This window comes from Solanum pennellii, chromosome 2, assembly GCF_001406875.1.
Source record: "Solanum pennellii chromosome 2, SPENNV200".
In the NCBI taxonomy this organism is placed as follows: domain Eukaryota; kingdom Viridiplantae; phylum Streptophyta; class Magnoliopsida; order Solanales; family Solanaceae; genus Solanum; species Solanum pennellii.
In genome coordinates, this window is record NC_028638.1 from 52,327,164 (window position 1) to 52,342,061 (window position 14,898).

Here is a 14,898-nt window from a genome sequence, read left to right on the forward strand (position 1 = left end):
GACTAGGGGAGGAGGGGGGGGGAGGGGGAGGAGGAAGAAGTTCCCTTACAGCCCACCAAAAGTTTCCTGTCTTTTCTCTTCTATTTCCCTCTTTGTTCTTTGTTTTTTACCTTCCATGAATTTCTACATATAGGGTATCTTCCACTTAAGATAAGAAAGAGGAAAAGTAGTAAGTGAAAACGAGAGGTTTGGAGAAGGCAAAAGGTTATCAACATTAGAATAAACCCTAGGATGGAAATAAGCTTGACAAGAGAACAAGAAAGGAAATAGCGATACGAAATGAACTACAATCACAAAGGTTCAGCTGAATCAGTCGGTGCACTGAGAAAAACGAAGTTACATAGCTGCAATTACCAGTGTTGTGAAAGGCGATTGCCTCGTCGCCAATGGCGAAAGGCGAGGCGACCCTTCATTGCTTTTTAGCTTTGTGGCGAGGCCATCTTCGACAGGCGACGCCATTACGACAAAGGCGAGAGGCGAGGCGTCGCATTTTGTATTTTCGTTAAAAAAGGCGACTAATTTAGGATTTTAAAAGCTAAAAGGTACATTTAGGGTTTTCGACTACACTCCTCCGACGACCAGCCAGACTTCTCTGGCAATTCCAAAGTCCAATCAATACATATTTCTTCTTTTCTTCTTCAGATACACTCCTCCGACGACCAGCCAGACTTCTCTGGCAATTCCAAAGTCCAATCAATACATATTTCTTCTTTTCTTCTTCAGATTTCTTCTTCTTCCTCAGTTTCTTTTCCTTGTTCTTCCTCAGATTTCAGAGTCACTTCTACCTCTGTTTTGACTTTTGTTTTTTTTTTCTTATTCAAGTTCTAGACTTTTAACATGTACTATCTATTTTGAGTTTTTGAATTGAAATATTAGCTAATATGTTATTGCTATTGAGATTTTTGGCATAGTATTTATGGCATCCATTTACCAATTTAACATACCTGGAGAGTTCTAGGCTCTTGGGCTTCCCTGATAGCGTGCACAAGAGCAGCAGTAGCAAGCGCTTCAACACTCCGATTCCTTAAGCAAGTTGCTGAAGAACAATCCCTGAAGAGCTGAAACGCGTGGTCCGAAATATCAGAATCCAGTCGCAGAATAGAAGCCACATCAATAATCTGCAAATAAGCCCGGAGATTTTCCACCACTACAGAAGAAGAGGACGAACTGGAGGAAGTTGACGTCATTTCGAGGACCCGCTCGAGCTCAGCAAGGTGACCGGCGAATGAAATGGAGGATTGGGCAAATACTGGGTAGGGTTCGAGAGACCAAGTAGAGAAAGTGGTGATGAAACCAGTGGGTTCAAATGGGTCTTCATCGTCGTTAGTGGCGGAGATGGGAAGAGTGGGGAGATCAGAAGTAGCCAGGCACAGAGGAGAATCTTGGGCACGGGTATGAAAAAGATGGTGGGATTGGGTTAATCGCTCCTCCACTACCCGGCCGCAGGATGTGCACTCGGTTATCGGTCTGCCACTGGTGCTGCTGGTACACCGCCCTTGCTCCGCCGAGCAGTACGGACACCGCATTTTTTCTGATTTCAACTAGCTAGGCGTGGGGGCTTGCAGTACTGCTCCTGCTGGACCCAATTATTTGTAAAACAGTTTTGGTAACCGATGCTGTAATATTTAAAGTTTTGTAATCAAAAATGTGACTTATCATTACCATTAATTATGACTTATAAATTGTTATTATCCGCTCAATTATAAATCACAAATACTAAGCATAATTTTTAAAAATCACAATTAAACACAATATATAAATAATACTCAAAATTTGATTCATAATAACTTTTACATCAATAATAATATAAATAAAACGTATACATTTTCATTATAAATTTAAGATTAAAGTCTCGAAAATATAAATTTTTGTGTTTTTTTATGTGAACAAATACAAGGCTATTTCCATTTATTAAATAGTAATAATTATTTATATTTTCATTTATTTAAATAACTAGATATCATTAATTTGTGATTCGATCTTAAAAATATTTTTAAATTTGGAGAGGATTGAAGCAATCAAGTACTTCTATAACTTCTTAATGATTTGGCTACATATAAATTTCAATGATACTAATATATAAATATAAAAATTACTATATTGGTCAAAAAAATATTTATCAAAATAAGTTAATTTTGAAATAATAACCTAATTTTAAATAAAGATGGATGGTCATTAAATAGATATTTTTGCTTCATAACAATAACGGAGAATATAATAAAAATATAAATTAAATACAAATTAAGCAAAGTATAAATAAATACATATAAAAAGGGAAAGGCAAAAGGAATTGCAAATGGATTCCAAACAAAATATGTGAAAAAGCAAACATTATAAAATCATACTTTATTTTAATTTATCAACCAACAATAATAAATATAATTCTAAATTCGTACTCATAAATATAATTTATCGTTGTCATTATATATGACTTACACATAATTATTATCAACACAATTAATAAGCATAAATCACAACTATCAACCAACAATAATAAATATAATTCTAGTAGTCATAAATATAATTTATCGTTGTCATTATATATGACTTACACAATTATTATCAACACAATTAATAACCATAAATCACAACTAGTAAATATGACTTTAAAATCCTAACTAAACACAACATAAAAAAATACTTGAAAAACTTAATTTATAAATAAATTTTAAACCGTAAAATTAAGACCAAACCCCCAAAAAATGCATGTCATACTCTCTATTTTGTGATTTTTTTTTAAAGCACACATGTTGACTAAAATTTTACTGTTTCCACTGATTGTTGATGATTAGACCTTAAAAATATTTTTAATTTTAAAGAGTTCGGAAACAGTTTATCATTTGAATAATTTTTCAATAATTGACTAAATATAAATTTCTATATAGTATTAATATATAAATATAAATAATTACTATACCGGTCAATTATTTTTATATTTATATCAAAATAAAGTAAATTTTGAAATATTAACCTTATTACAAGTAAAAATTAGTGTGGCCATGAAAATAGATTATCCTGGAGAATCCCAGAATAGAGATGCAATCAAATTCAAATAAACCAAACGTACATATAAAAGGGAAAAGTGAAAAGGCGAAAGGAATTTTATTTGTACAAAAAAAGAGAGAGAAGGAATGAGGGATGACGATCTTCCCATATCAACGCCAACAGCACCTTCATCGTCGTTCACGACTTCGAAGAAGGAAACTTCCTATTTTGCCATTTTCGGTAGAGGTCGTTATAAGTTTTGGGCCTTTGCCGCTATCTCATTGTTAGCTTTGTGGTCTATGTTCACCGGAACTGTTACCCTACGTTGGTCCGCCGGTAACCTCAACGCCATATCCGATGACATCGACATTCCCCTCCCCGAAGATCTTGACGTTCTCGTCCGTACATTTCATATTTTCAAACCTTTTGTTTTTTAATTTATGTCGTCCTATTGGAAATGCTGGGGCTAGTTTGGAATTGAGTAATTGGATTACCTACTTATTAATAAATTGATATCTCATTGGTTGATTTTCGGAAATTGTTATGAATTTTTGGCAGGAAATGGAAGAAAGGGAGAAGTTAGTGAAGCATATGTGGGATGTATACACAAACAGCCGTGGGATCAAATTGCTAAAGTTTTGGCAGGAAGCATTTGAGGCTGCCTATGAGGAGTTAACCAGTGACGTCCCTGGAGTCCCAGAGGATGCCCTTTCTGAGATTGCTAAGATGTCTGTACGCTACATTCCTATTGAATCACCACCTCTTCATTCATCGGTTAGCTCTCTCTTTCCTTTTTGAATCCAATTCTCGTGGTGATTTGGGTGTTATTAGACAAGCAATAAGCCTCGTAGCGCTTTTGTGATCTTTACTGCTTTTAATTGATTGTTACAATATGAATTGTCATTTTAACGGTGTGTTGATAGAAGCTTTAACAACAATAGCAACCATACTTCAAAGTCTCTGTTTGATTGGGGTTTACTATATAGATTTTTCATTTTTTGTTTTGACTCGATTTGTACATGTTTCCTTTCAATACTCTTATGATTTCTTTGTAAGACAAATTTGCAGCTCTCTAAACCTATTCTATTTATCTTACTTTTATACAAATCTCTAAATGTATATAGAAGATGTCCAGCATACTACAGACTGTAAGTGTATCAACATTACTAAGTCTTAATCTCGACTTGTCGGCATTGCTCAAATGATCTTTTGCTTTTATTGTGTTTTGCTCTTCACCAAGTCTAGCTAACTTTCTTCCATGTGATTTTAGGATTACCTCATTTCCTTTTAAATATCTTCAATCATTATTAGTAATGCTGACAGATCAGTGCACTTAAAGATATACCTAAACTCTTGTATCAATCTTTTCTTTCAAGTGTCCTATTTTAATTCTTAGACTTATTTTTTTCATGTATTGCACCATTCTCTTAGATTACTAGGCTAGATCTCTGAATTGTGTGCATTTAGACATCACACCTGTTGAATCTCACTCCAACTTCATTTGTGCTGACAGAGTTTATGTAAAAAAGAAATAACTAGAATTTGCTTGTATGTTCCCCTTGTCATCTTTTGTTTCGTTATTTTGGAGATACTATATACTTAGAATGTTGCAAATGCTTCACTTGTCTATCATCACTCGTAACAATGAATTTTAAGTAGTTTTTCCTTGAACTTTAAGGTATATAATAAGTCCAAGTCAAAGGAAACTGAAAAATGCAACATAATTTGGTCTATATTCCTTGTAATGCAACTTTTAGGTAGTTGCCGTTTCTTAAACTTTTCACAGTCCACTAACTTAATCTGATTGTTGTGTCAGTTTATTATATTTAAGAAGATATCATAATGAACTGAAGCACATTGGAAAGTATACTTTTCTGCTCTTTGGCTCACAACTATCATAATGTCGACTTGGTCAGAAATAATACACTGAGCAGAAGATTATAATATCTTCTATGACTCTGTTTGGTGGTGGAATCTACTGTGGCTTCAATTCAACAGTTTCAGCTTAGAGTATTCATTAGTAAATAGACTGTTCTGTTTGGTACTTTTTAAAAAAACATAATTTGCTTCAGATTAGGTAAGGTAGTATTTGACCTCTACACATTAAGTATGAATTTAATACTGAAGTTAGCCATTTTGACTAAAGCATCACCCTGATTTATTTAATTTTAATCTCCTTGGAAGCTAAATCAAATTTACCCAATAAACTGGTATCTGCTGCAATTTCGTAACTTGACTTTCCTGAGACATTCGCTATTTCATATATATATATATATATATATTTACATGTATACATAGAGAGAGAAGTCCCATGGTAACCAAGACTACTAGGCAGGAAGGAGAGAAGTTCCAACTATCCCTAACTGACGCTGGTAGGGAAATTTGGAAATTCTCTCCCACGTCACGCTAGATTATGATTATGGGCAAAAATTCAACAGCTGATGTCACCAGCCCATAATGGAAGATTTTTCGCTATTAGTATTGTTATATTATTATTTCTAGTTTTTAAACTTGCACTACTCTTTTTCTTGTTCATTGTTTGCTTCTGGGAAATGCTTTTCTTTTTGTAATGGTGGTGTCTGAGCAAGCTTATGTGTGTCTTGACTATTCCACGGGGTACCTGCTACCTCCCACCAACATAGGTACCGGGTTGGCTTAGGCAAATGGGAAGCTAATTCATACATGATACCTCATTTTGTAATCCCACTTCACTGACCATTAGGCAATACCCTTGAGTTCCACTTAGGTGCAATGTTAATGCTTACATTCTTTTTGCTTCTTAATTTGAGATTTCATTGATTACATTTTATCATTAATGTGGCGATATTCAAACGCAAGTTTACTAGTTTTATGTTCTGTGTTATGGTTGCTTCCTTCGACTATTTGAAACCATCTAATTGTGGTTTGTTGTGTGGACCCATTCATAGGGAGAAGTGTCCTCAGTAACTAGATTCATGAGTTGTATTTTTAGATAACTTTGATGTGAAAACATATTTTTCTTCTTCCTTGGCTAGAATTAATCTGCATGTTGACTGTACTTGGCTATTATGCTATGTTGAACTTTAGCGATTTGCATATGGAAAAGATTAAAAAAAAACAGTCCTCCCGTTCCATCTTGCTATATTGAATGACATGATAGTGTAAATCATCTGTTGTTAACTTGTTATTTTTTATAATATTGGTGGATAGGTCTATCATTTCTGTCTTTCACTTTTACCATCAACATGAGATGATCTTCTATAATTCATTTGCTCCAGTCGAAAATTTCTCCTTGTTTACATTGACAAAATACAACTTCCTCGTTGGAGCTGATTGGACCTGATAATAACACAGTTCTCTTTTCGACTTTGATGTGCGTATTCTTGTGTTATTTCTTTGTTTTCTCTGATGAAGCTTATGAAATTTCTTGTTGCTCCATATAAGAGTTGAAGAAAGTTCTCAGTATTTATATATGTATGTAATAAAGAGTTGAAGGAAAGTTCTCTTTGCCTCTTAGAGGGCAGTTTACATGAAATATGCAGTAACTTCCTATTAATTACACAGTGATAAAATAGTAGCTTTTCTTTCTGCAACTTAATTGGTCAAGTTGGTTGGCGTGAAACACGATGGCCTAACAATATTGTGCCCAAGGTTGGCAGGTGATGGATAGTAAGATGTTCCGTTTTTCCTTTCTATAGGCCAATAACTTTGGTTTGAAAAACAACATTCTTTATGGCTGGATCTCTCTCTTTAGCCTCTAACATGCGCTGATTGTTGCTGCTATTTTGTGTTGTCTTTTGTTAAAAGTTATAGACAAAGATAACTTTCTTAATTCCCCAGTTTGCTCTCCTAGATTCTTGTTATGTTGTGATTGTTCCTTTTCGATATGTCCTAATGTCAATGATGCGTTTTGATCCCATTTTAAACTATTTCAGGGAATTCGTGAATTAAGTCTAAGGCAAATGAAGAGGGAGCAAACAACTGCAACAGGGAGAAAGTCATGACTTGGAGAATATCAATCCCCATTTGTGTGGTCACCGCTTTTTACACACATGAATGATAGATTTATCCCGTCTGCTGTCTGGTTATTGTGAAATAGCATTTGTGAAAAGATTACACTGTCAGTTCATTGCATTTTTTGCTGTTAGGGAAAAACTAGTATCTATTTAGGATTTCATACTTGTAAATTTTTTCTCCTCTTATTTTTGAAATCACAAGTTCGTGAAAAATCGAAAAACATCATGATTGGATTAATTCGTGCAAAAAAAGACGATCTATATTTGTTGCTATTAGTTTTGCGCTGAAATACATTTTTGATAGACATGTTTTGGGTTTGTATTTTAAATTTACTGATGATACTCGTATCATATGTACATTGTGAACTTTGTTTTTTGTTGTACCATTTTGAGAGAGAATTTGAGTATTCAGAAAGTCAAATCATCATAGTTCCAAACTTTAACTTTCGATTATATATAACCGCTGATGTCCTCGGTAAGTTCTTAAGTTCTCTTCATGAAGCAGCAAACTGCATGTCCGTTCTTGATTTATTAATTACATGTTTTAGGAAAAAAAGAAATAAGAAAAGTGATTGATTGTTATGAAATACTAAGCGCTTCAATGTGGAAGAAAGAATTGTATTCCAATGTGTAAGAACAGCACAAAGCCACAGATGTTTTGTTGAATAGTAACTGTAATCTTCAGAAGCTTAAAATATGTATATAGACGATGAGTTCAAATGTATGTGCTCTTAAAATACATACATAAACTGTTTTTTGTATATATATACATAGACCGAGTGGAAAATTAGGATTGAATTCAACTCACAGAGCTCGTCCTAGGTCCTAACTGGTATGAACTACTTCTTCCATTATTTAATTTTCCGAATGTAAGAAAGTTAAGGTTAATATATGTAGAGGCAAAGAGTTGTTATCAGATAGAAACTTGACAAATTTCTCTAATATATACTGCTCAAATTAGTACAGTCGTTTTTTTTTAAAGACTAGGAAAAAAAAGCTTTCTGTTTGTGTATATACTGCAAAATTGTGTTGAATATGCTTCAAGTATATAATTTCCAACATCTATTCTAGACTCGAGAACGTTCTTTATCGAAATCTGAAGGAGGCATGAAGAAATCAGTCGTCAATCTTCCAACATTAAAATCTACCTCTTCAATTTTCCATCTTTCCTCCAGCTGCCTCTTGTGGTTTGCAGAGTGCTCACCATATCTGAAAACTGTAACAAAAGTTTTGCCACTATGCGCAACATTAACTCCTTCAACATGCTTATAGTCCTCCATAACAGATTCTGTGCTAGTCTCCCAGAAGACGCCCTCATCGTCCCTGCTTGTCTTTACTGTTAGCAGCCTCGAATCCTCAAACTTGATCATTAGACCTGATCTTTGGCTGAAGTATCCCCAGACTGTGTGATGAAGTATTTCATAATTCGGACCACTTTGTGCCTCCAATGCTGCTTGGTTTGTGTCGAGTTTGAGAATGAAACAGTCCTCTTCGTTTATTATCTTCTCTCCTATGCAGACTGCATTCGCAAACAAGTTTGATATAGATCGAGGATCTAGTCCCTACAACAATAGCATATCATTTAACTATACTTATTTATCAGCTACCAAATACAACGTTGATACTACACGTAATTGGGAAGTGATCAGAAAACTCAAATGACTGGAAGGCCAATTTTCCGTCCCTACAGCAACGTAGGACACCTCCCAGCACCAATTCATTTGTATTTAGTGACCAGTCCTCTGTGACAGTTTTAAGTTAGTTTTACCTGCAGGAAGCGGCGGAGAGGTCTAGGAGGACCCTTGGAGATAGGCCTAATTTGATTAGAAGATTGTCTCCATGAGATTTTGCCATTACTACCAGAAATGACTTTACATCCGGAGATAAGTAATTCCAAGCACCAAAGGTCAGGATTCTTTTGCCAAAGCACAAAGCCTCCGTTTTCGTCACTTTTTCTCACCTTCACACTTTGATCACCTTGATGAAAATCAGATCCAGAAATTTTAACATGCCCAATTACACACATACTATTCACTGCATTTAACGCTGGTTGTCCCCCTGTTGCTGCTATGTATTGTTGCAATATGTATTTCGCTGTAGACGCTTCCTGCACATCAATTTCAAAATAATTAGTCGAGGTGTCTACAAGTTGTATTATAAATGCCAAAACTTACAATGGAAGAATGTTTGACAGGACGATTAACGGATTGGCCCAATTGGATCTGGAAAGGGATAAGAGGAGATCCCACCATATAAAGTAGAAAACTAAGTTCATTATAACGAGCAGCAACTATAGGTGAAGACCATTTATCAGATGTTTGAGCTTTCATCCATGTTGCCATATTTTGCCATCGAAGTGCTGCATTACTTCCCATGCTTTTGAACATTTCATCTGGAATTGGAACCTCCAGCACTGTCTCCAACCCATCTTCTCTATCAACATTTGGACAAAGTATCCTCATGTAAAAATTATTATTTAACTCGAGACTAATTTACCTTATGCAAAATTTAAACTTACTACTTAATTTTAGCCTGAATTTCGAATATCAAATGCATATAAGGAAAGAGAAAAGCACAAGGCTGAGAGATAATTAAGGATTGTTATGCAAAAACAACATTCTATTCTCTGCTTTTGTTTGCCTAAAACAAAGTAGTATTTGAGGTGGGCAAGCTTTTGCGGAGAGATTTTTATAAAAATTAAACTATATATTTCTAAATTAATTAAGGTTCCCCATTCTTTTAGCAATCGTGCGGGCAACATTTTATCTAATTTTATTTTGCAATACTTTCCTATCGACTAAGGTGGATTTAGAGTTTTAAAGTTATAAGTACAACAAAAATTTTAAATAGGAGTGAAAATACATGATAAAATATGAAAAAGCTTATGCACAAATATTCATTACATAAATAAATTAATAATTACATAAATGTGTTTTTCTTTTTTAATTACACACATCAACATAAACTGGAGTATCCATGAAGCTCTACGACTTAGAAGGGCATCTCCTTAGACAATGGTAATTCTCCAAATGCCTCATTTGAAATATTAAATGAAAACATAGAAAACAGGTGAGATTATGAAATATTATAATTTTATAGATAAGTACAGTATAACCTTACTAAATTAATACAGGTGAGAGTATGAAATATTATAATTTTATAGAGAAACTACGTAATCGATAAACTTATACTTGTTAATTTAAAAAGTGCTTTGAGATTCAATCTTGTGATGCTGCAAAAATGAGAACGTTCAAGATGTATTATCGCAACATATTTTATTGTATGATATTTTAGAGTGCTACAAAGTGCGACAAACGGATCCAAAAAATATTAATGTTTTGAATGCTATCAATTTTGCAATCCTCACTTGGACAACAAATATTTATAGAAAGAAACAATAGCAAATTATTTTCAACTTGCAAAAATTGTTGGGAAAAATAAATCTTAAAGAATTTGAATGAACCCAGATGAAATATCATTCATGAACTTGACGTAATGATTAATTATCTCAGTTACTACAATAAAATGAACGTCAACAACTTGTCGGATTACCCAGATGAAAATGATACACGTTCAGAGGTTTAAAGCTTAAAAGAAATTGAAGATATAAATGTTGATGATGAAATTGAAGATGATACAATACATTTGGAAGAAATGATGCATAAGAAAACACTTATAGCATCTAGAACTCTTCACAATTTTATGATTCATTTAATAAAGACAACACATGAACTTTGAGATATAATAACAAAAATTAGAGATGAACTTCGACTAGAATTAAATTTTAACAAAAAACAAAATACTATAGAATCATATTTTACTAAATTGTCTTAGATATATTTGTACTTTTAAATAATATTAATAGAAAACTTAAATAAATATACAATAATAAAAAAATATTTACCATTTATAGCATTAACATATTTTTTTTCACTTGATCACTTTTAATACATTTATAATAATACAATTTTAAGACTACAAAAAAATTATTTATTATTCACATAAAATACAAATTTTATTGATGAATAATACATTTATCACACATTTTATTACGTTGATTTATTACCAAACAAGCATAATATATTTTTAAAAATAATTATGATACATATATATTACATACACAATTTCATTTTTAATATATATTGTAGGTTAACATAATGTTGCTATAAATGGTAATAAAGAAAAAATATCGCTAAAATCAGTAATTATTTTTTAAAATGTATTAATTGATGTAATTTTTCCTTTATTTTTTACATAAAATTTAAAGTTTGTATGAATATATCATTATCTTCTCAATAAATTGGAGTGCAAAGAGAAAATTATATTTACATTTGCTATTATTAACGGGACAAACATAAAAATATTCAAACAACATTTTTACCTTTGCTTTTAGTAGCGGAACAAAATGAAAGCACGTTTCAAATTTTTCGTCTTCGTTCGAATGCATATAGGAAGAATACACTGAATCCTATTAAACTTATCACTAAATTATATTTTGATATTTATTAATTATAATTTGTTTCAATTAAGTATTTAAACATATGATAAAGTGTTCTCATTAGATATTTTTGACTCATATAACGAAAAAGTTTTTGCACGTCTTCACAAACAATCATAAATGAGATATTGTGCATCATTATATTAGAAATTAAAATATTGAGTGCATGAAAATTAATTAAATGACTAACTTATTTGCGTAATATGCACGTTCAAGAACAATTAGATGAGCTTTTTTCAAAATTTTAAATTGGATTTGTCTAATATTAACATTTTATCATATGTTCAGGCAGTGGTGGAGCCACTTGAAGGGGTGTCGATCCACACCCTTTCATCGGAAAATTACATTGTGTAGCTAGAATAAAAATATTTTTTATGTTTATATATTACATGTTGACCCTCCTTGACTTCTACACGATTTTATTTCTTTAGATTTTGACACCCTTTAAACAAAATTCTAGCTCCATCACTGCGTTCAAATGTTCCATAGAAATATGTCTTAGTTCGAATATCTAATTAAAATTTTACTGACAAATTTAAGGAATTATCAATGGTGCGAAAATGTTAATTGACTAATGGTGTTATATACAATTTGTGTTGCAAAAGGCTCTATTGTGTTCAACAATTTGTTGGTCAATAATTCACGCCTAGTATAAACTATAAAGCTTAGAAGTACGAGGATAGATTTTTGGATGTCCATGAAATGTAAGAAAGTTTGGCAAAAAGTCATACACTCAGCAAGTGTCCTTTTATTTCAATTCCCATACTCTTACATAAATCTGGACCAACACGTAATAACGTACACATCACGTGACTTTATTTTAACTACTCATTTCTACTCTTCATAGTAACACATGCAATCCAACTGACTTTGATTTATATTATTCATTTCACTATAACAAAAATATCATTAGCGATATTTAATTTTTAAGCAGCAATTGTCATTCTTTGTATATGTCTCTAAAGTCTTTAGCAATATTGGTTCTAATGACACTTAACTAATATCGATCAAGACTTTAGCACTATTTATTAGTGTCAACATTTAATATCGTTAAAAATTGTTTTTCTTGTAGAAGTGTTTGTACTCTTTCTTTTTGGTTTCCAGAAGTAGTCCACTTCACCTAATTGACAAAAAATAATGTATTTCAATATTACTAGTAGAAAGAAAAAGTTATTGGATTCTACTACACATCTTCATCCTTTGTTTTTATCTGTTTTCTATAAGGTAAAGTAAAATAGATAAATTTGATATAACAGAGTAAATTTTTCTGAATGTATGAAAAAATATTCCTAGAATGAGTGCATATATGAATTAAAATTCATGTAAGTAAACTCGTGCGCACCTTACTAGCGCAACTACTTCACAACTGCTCATACTTGTGGTTTGTCGCCAGTAGTAATAGTGACTGAGCTACTCTTTTGTCCGAAGAATGTTAATTGACACCCCTTCGTATATAAAAAGTTTTTTTTAAAACTTTTTTTAATTTACATATATTATTTTTATGTCTAATATTATGTGATTTTATTTTTTTTAGTTTATTTCAAAAAGAATATCACTTTATTATAATAGGAAACAACTTATCTTTTTAAATTTTCACTTTTATTAGGCCACAAGTTTCAAATAAATTCATTTTTTTTCTTAAGTTAAGTCAAACGTTGCCACACATAAAATGGGTCGGGGAGTATATGTTTTATTTTTGTGATATCTCCATATGCGTATAGATAGGAATGCATTAATATCACATAAAAGAGTAGAAGATTGATAGGTCACTGAGAATTGTAATATAGAGCATTGCATCAGTTGTAGACTCCTAAATATTATATTCATGTAGTGTTTGGCTTTTGATATTTGATATCATTTTTTATTTGTTATATTTAGGTGATTGCCCCTTCTTCTTACTGTAACATGTTCCTTGCATACGTACTACGCATTTCTTTGCTATTAATTGTCATATTTTTTTCTCCCCTATTGTCAAAAATCTTTTAAAATAGATTAAATTTTCTTATAGATTTTATCCTTTTCGAACGTACTTTATGATATTTTACATTATGTAAGTGATAGTTATTCAAAGAGAAAACAGAGAAAAGAAAGGACAAGTCCATGGATGGATGATTTTGTTTTCTTGGATTCCCTTAATAATCTTTTGAGAGGTTTCTTATTTGAATTTGCTTTTCTTAGACATATCATTGAAAACACTTTTGTCCAAAGACAAAGATTAGTTCCTTTTCTTTCATTTCTCTCAAGTTCCTATTATGCAAATGGTTTCATTATATCGAAGACAAAAATATTCTTTTCTTTGCAAACCTACTTTTTGTCATTAATGCATGTTTGTCTCACTACTTTTTTTTTTGGGCAGAGTAACATCTATATAATTTCTTTATTGGTTTGTTAGATCCTCATATTATCACTTTGCCAAGTCCAAAGGTTTTCCCTCATTTTTTAAGAAGTTTGAAAAAAATATCAAACCAAACATATTCAGCATCCCAGCACCAATTTGAAAAAAGACATAAAGTCATTATTGAAATTTTCTCAAATTTTAAAAATGATACTTTAACTTTGTGGGTATCTATTACCCCATCGAACAACTTCAAAATAGTATGATGTATATCTTATTTTTTACTCAATATCAGTTATACTAAAATATTTGTAAATTACGCACTAATAGTCATTTGTCATATGTTAAAAATAATGTTTAATTATTTTTATTTGATTTCTTTGCTTTTTTTTTTTTGTTCTTTTTTTCTTTTTCTCTTTCTTCTGCTCAACCTCAATTGTTTGTCGCCAAACTTGCTGGGGTTGGACGGAATTTCCCAGCATCACTATCAATTATTTGTCAAATTATCACCAATTAAACTATTTATGAAAATAAGTATTGTCAAATAATCAAAATATAAATACTCAAAATATCACAAAGTCAAAATCTGACATGTAAATCACCACAATCTCCAACTTACTCTCAAATCAAATTTCCCATAATTTCTCTATTCTCGAATTTCAAACTTAATTTGTAGGAGGAATAAAATCACTAAACTAATTTGTTTTTTATTTTAAAAAATTAGAATGAACACAATAACATTAGTTTTTTTAAAAGAATAATGACCAGAAAGAAAAAAAAGCAAAAGAAAGAAAAAATGAATAAGGAAGACATAGATGTCCAAAAGATAAGCTAATGATGGTAGTGAAGATGAGCAAAAAGATTTGAAAATTTAAAACTATTCCTAATAAAGTTATAAAAAAATAATAAATACATGAATTTTTATATTTTTTCAAAATAAGTCAAATTGAGAGTGTCACAGACAATTTTACGTTGGTCTGAAGCTGTATAAACAACCCTCATGCGCCATGTTTCGTGATAACATGAATAGTGTTAAAATTAGTCAATATATATATATATATATATATATATATATATATATATAT

General features: G+C 31.7%; 3 protein-coding genes across 3 annotated transcripts in view; 1 reads left to right on the plus strand and 2 right to left on the minus strand.

Moving 5' to 3' along the window:
* LOC107009224 (plant-specific TFIIB-related protein 1) overlaps window positions 1–1,603 on the minus strand; it is a 3,877-nt gene extending 2,274 nt beyond the window's left edge. Inside the window, exon 1 of the mRNA XM_015208527.2 lies at window positions 945–1,603. Coding sequence (XP_015064013.1) covers window positions 945–1,526 — 582 coding nt within the window. The 5' untranslated portion in view covers window positions 1,527–1,603. The remainder of the gene's footprint in view (window positions 1–944) is intronic.
* A 1,402-nt stretch (window positions 1,604–3,005) lies between these two features.
* Window positions 3,006–7,287, plus strand: LOC107009277. Its single transcript, XM_015208588.2, has 3 exons — window positions 3,006–3,383; window positions 3,544–3,759; window positions 6,900–7,287. The coding sequence occupies exons 1-3, from the start codon at window positions 3,132–3,134 to the stop codon at window positions 6,966–6,968; spliced, it is 537 nt and encodes a 178-aa protein (XP_015064074.1). The 5' UTR covers window positions 3,006–3,131; the 3' UTR covers window positions 6,969–7,287.
* Window positions 7,288–7,897: 610 nt separating this feature from the next.
* On the minus strand, window positions 7,898–9,673 carry LOC107010725. Its single transcript, XM_015210012.2, has 3 exons — window positions 9,155–9,673; window positions 8,749–9,087; window positions 7,898–8,542 (listed from the first exon to the last, which is right to left on the minus strand). Exons 1-3 carry the CDS (start codon window positions 9,440–9,442, stop codon window positions 8,048–8,050), a joined length of 1,122 nt encoding a protein of 373 aa, XP_015065498.1. The 5' UTR covers window positions 9,443–9,673; the 3' UTR covers window positions 7,898–8,047.
* Window positions 9,674–14,898: the final 5,225 nt, after the last annotated feature.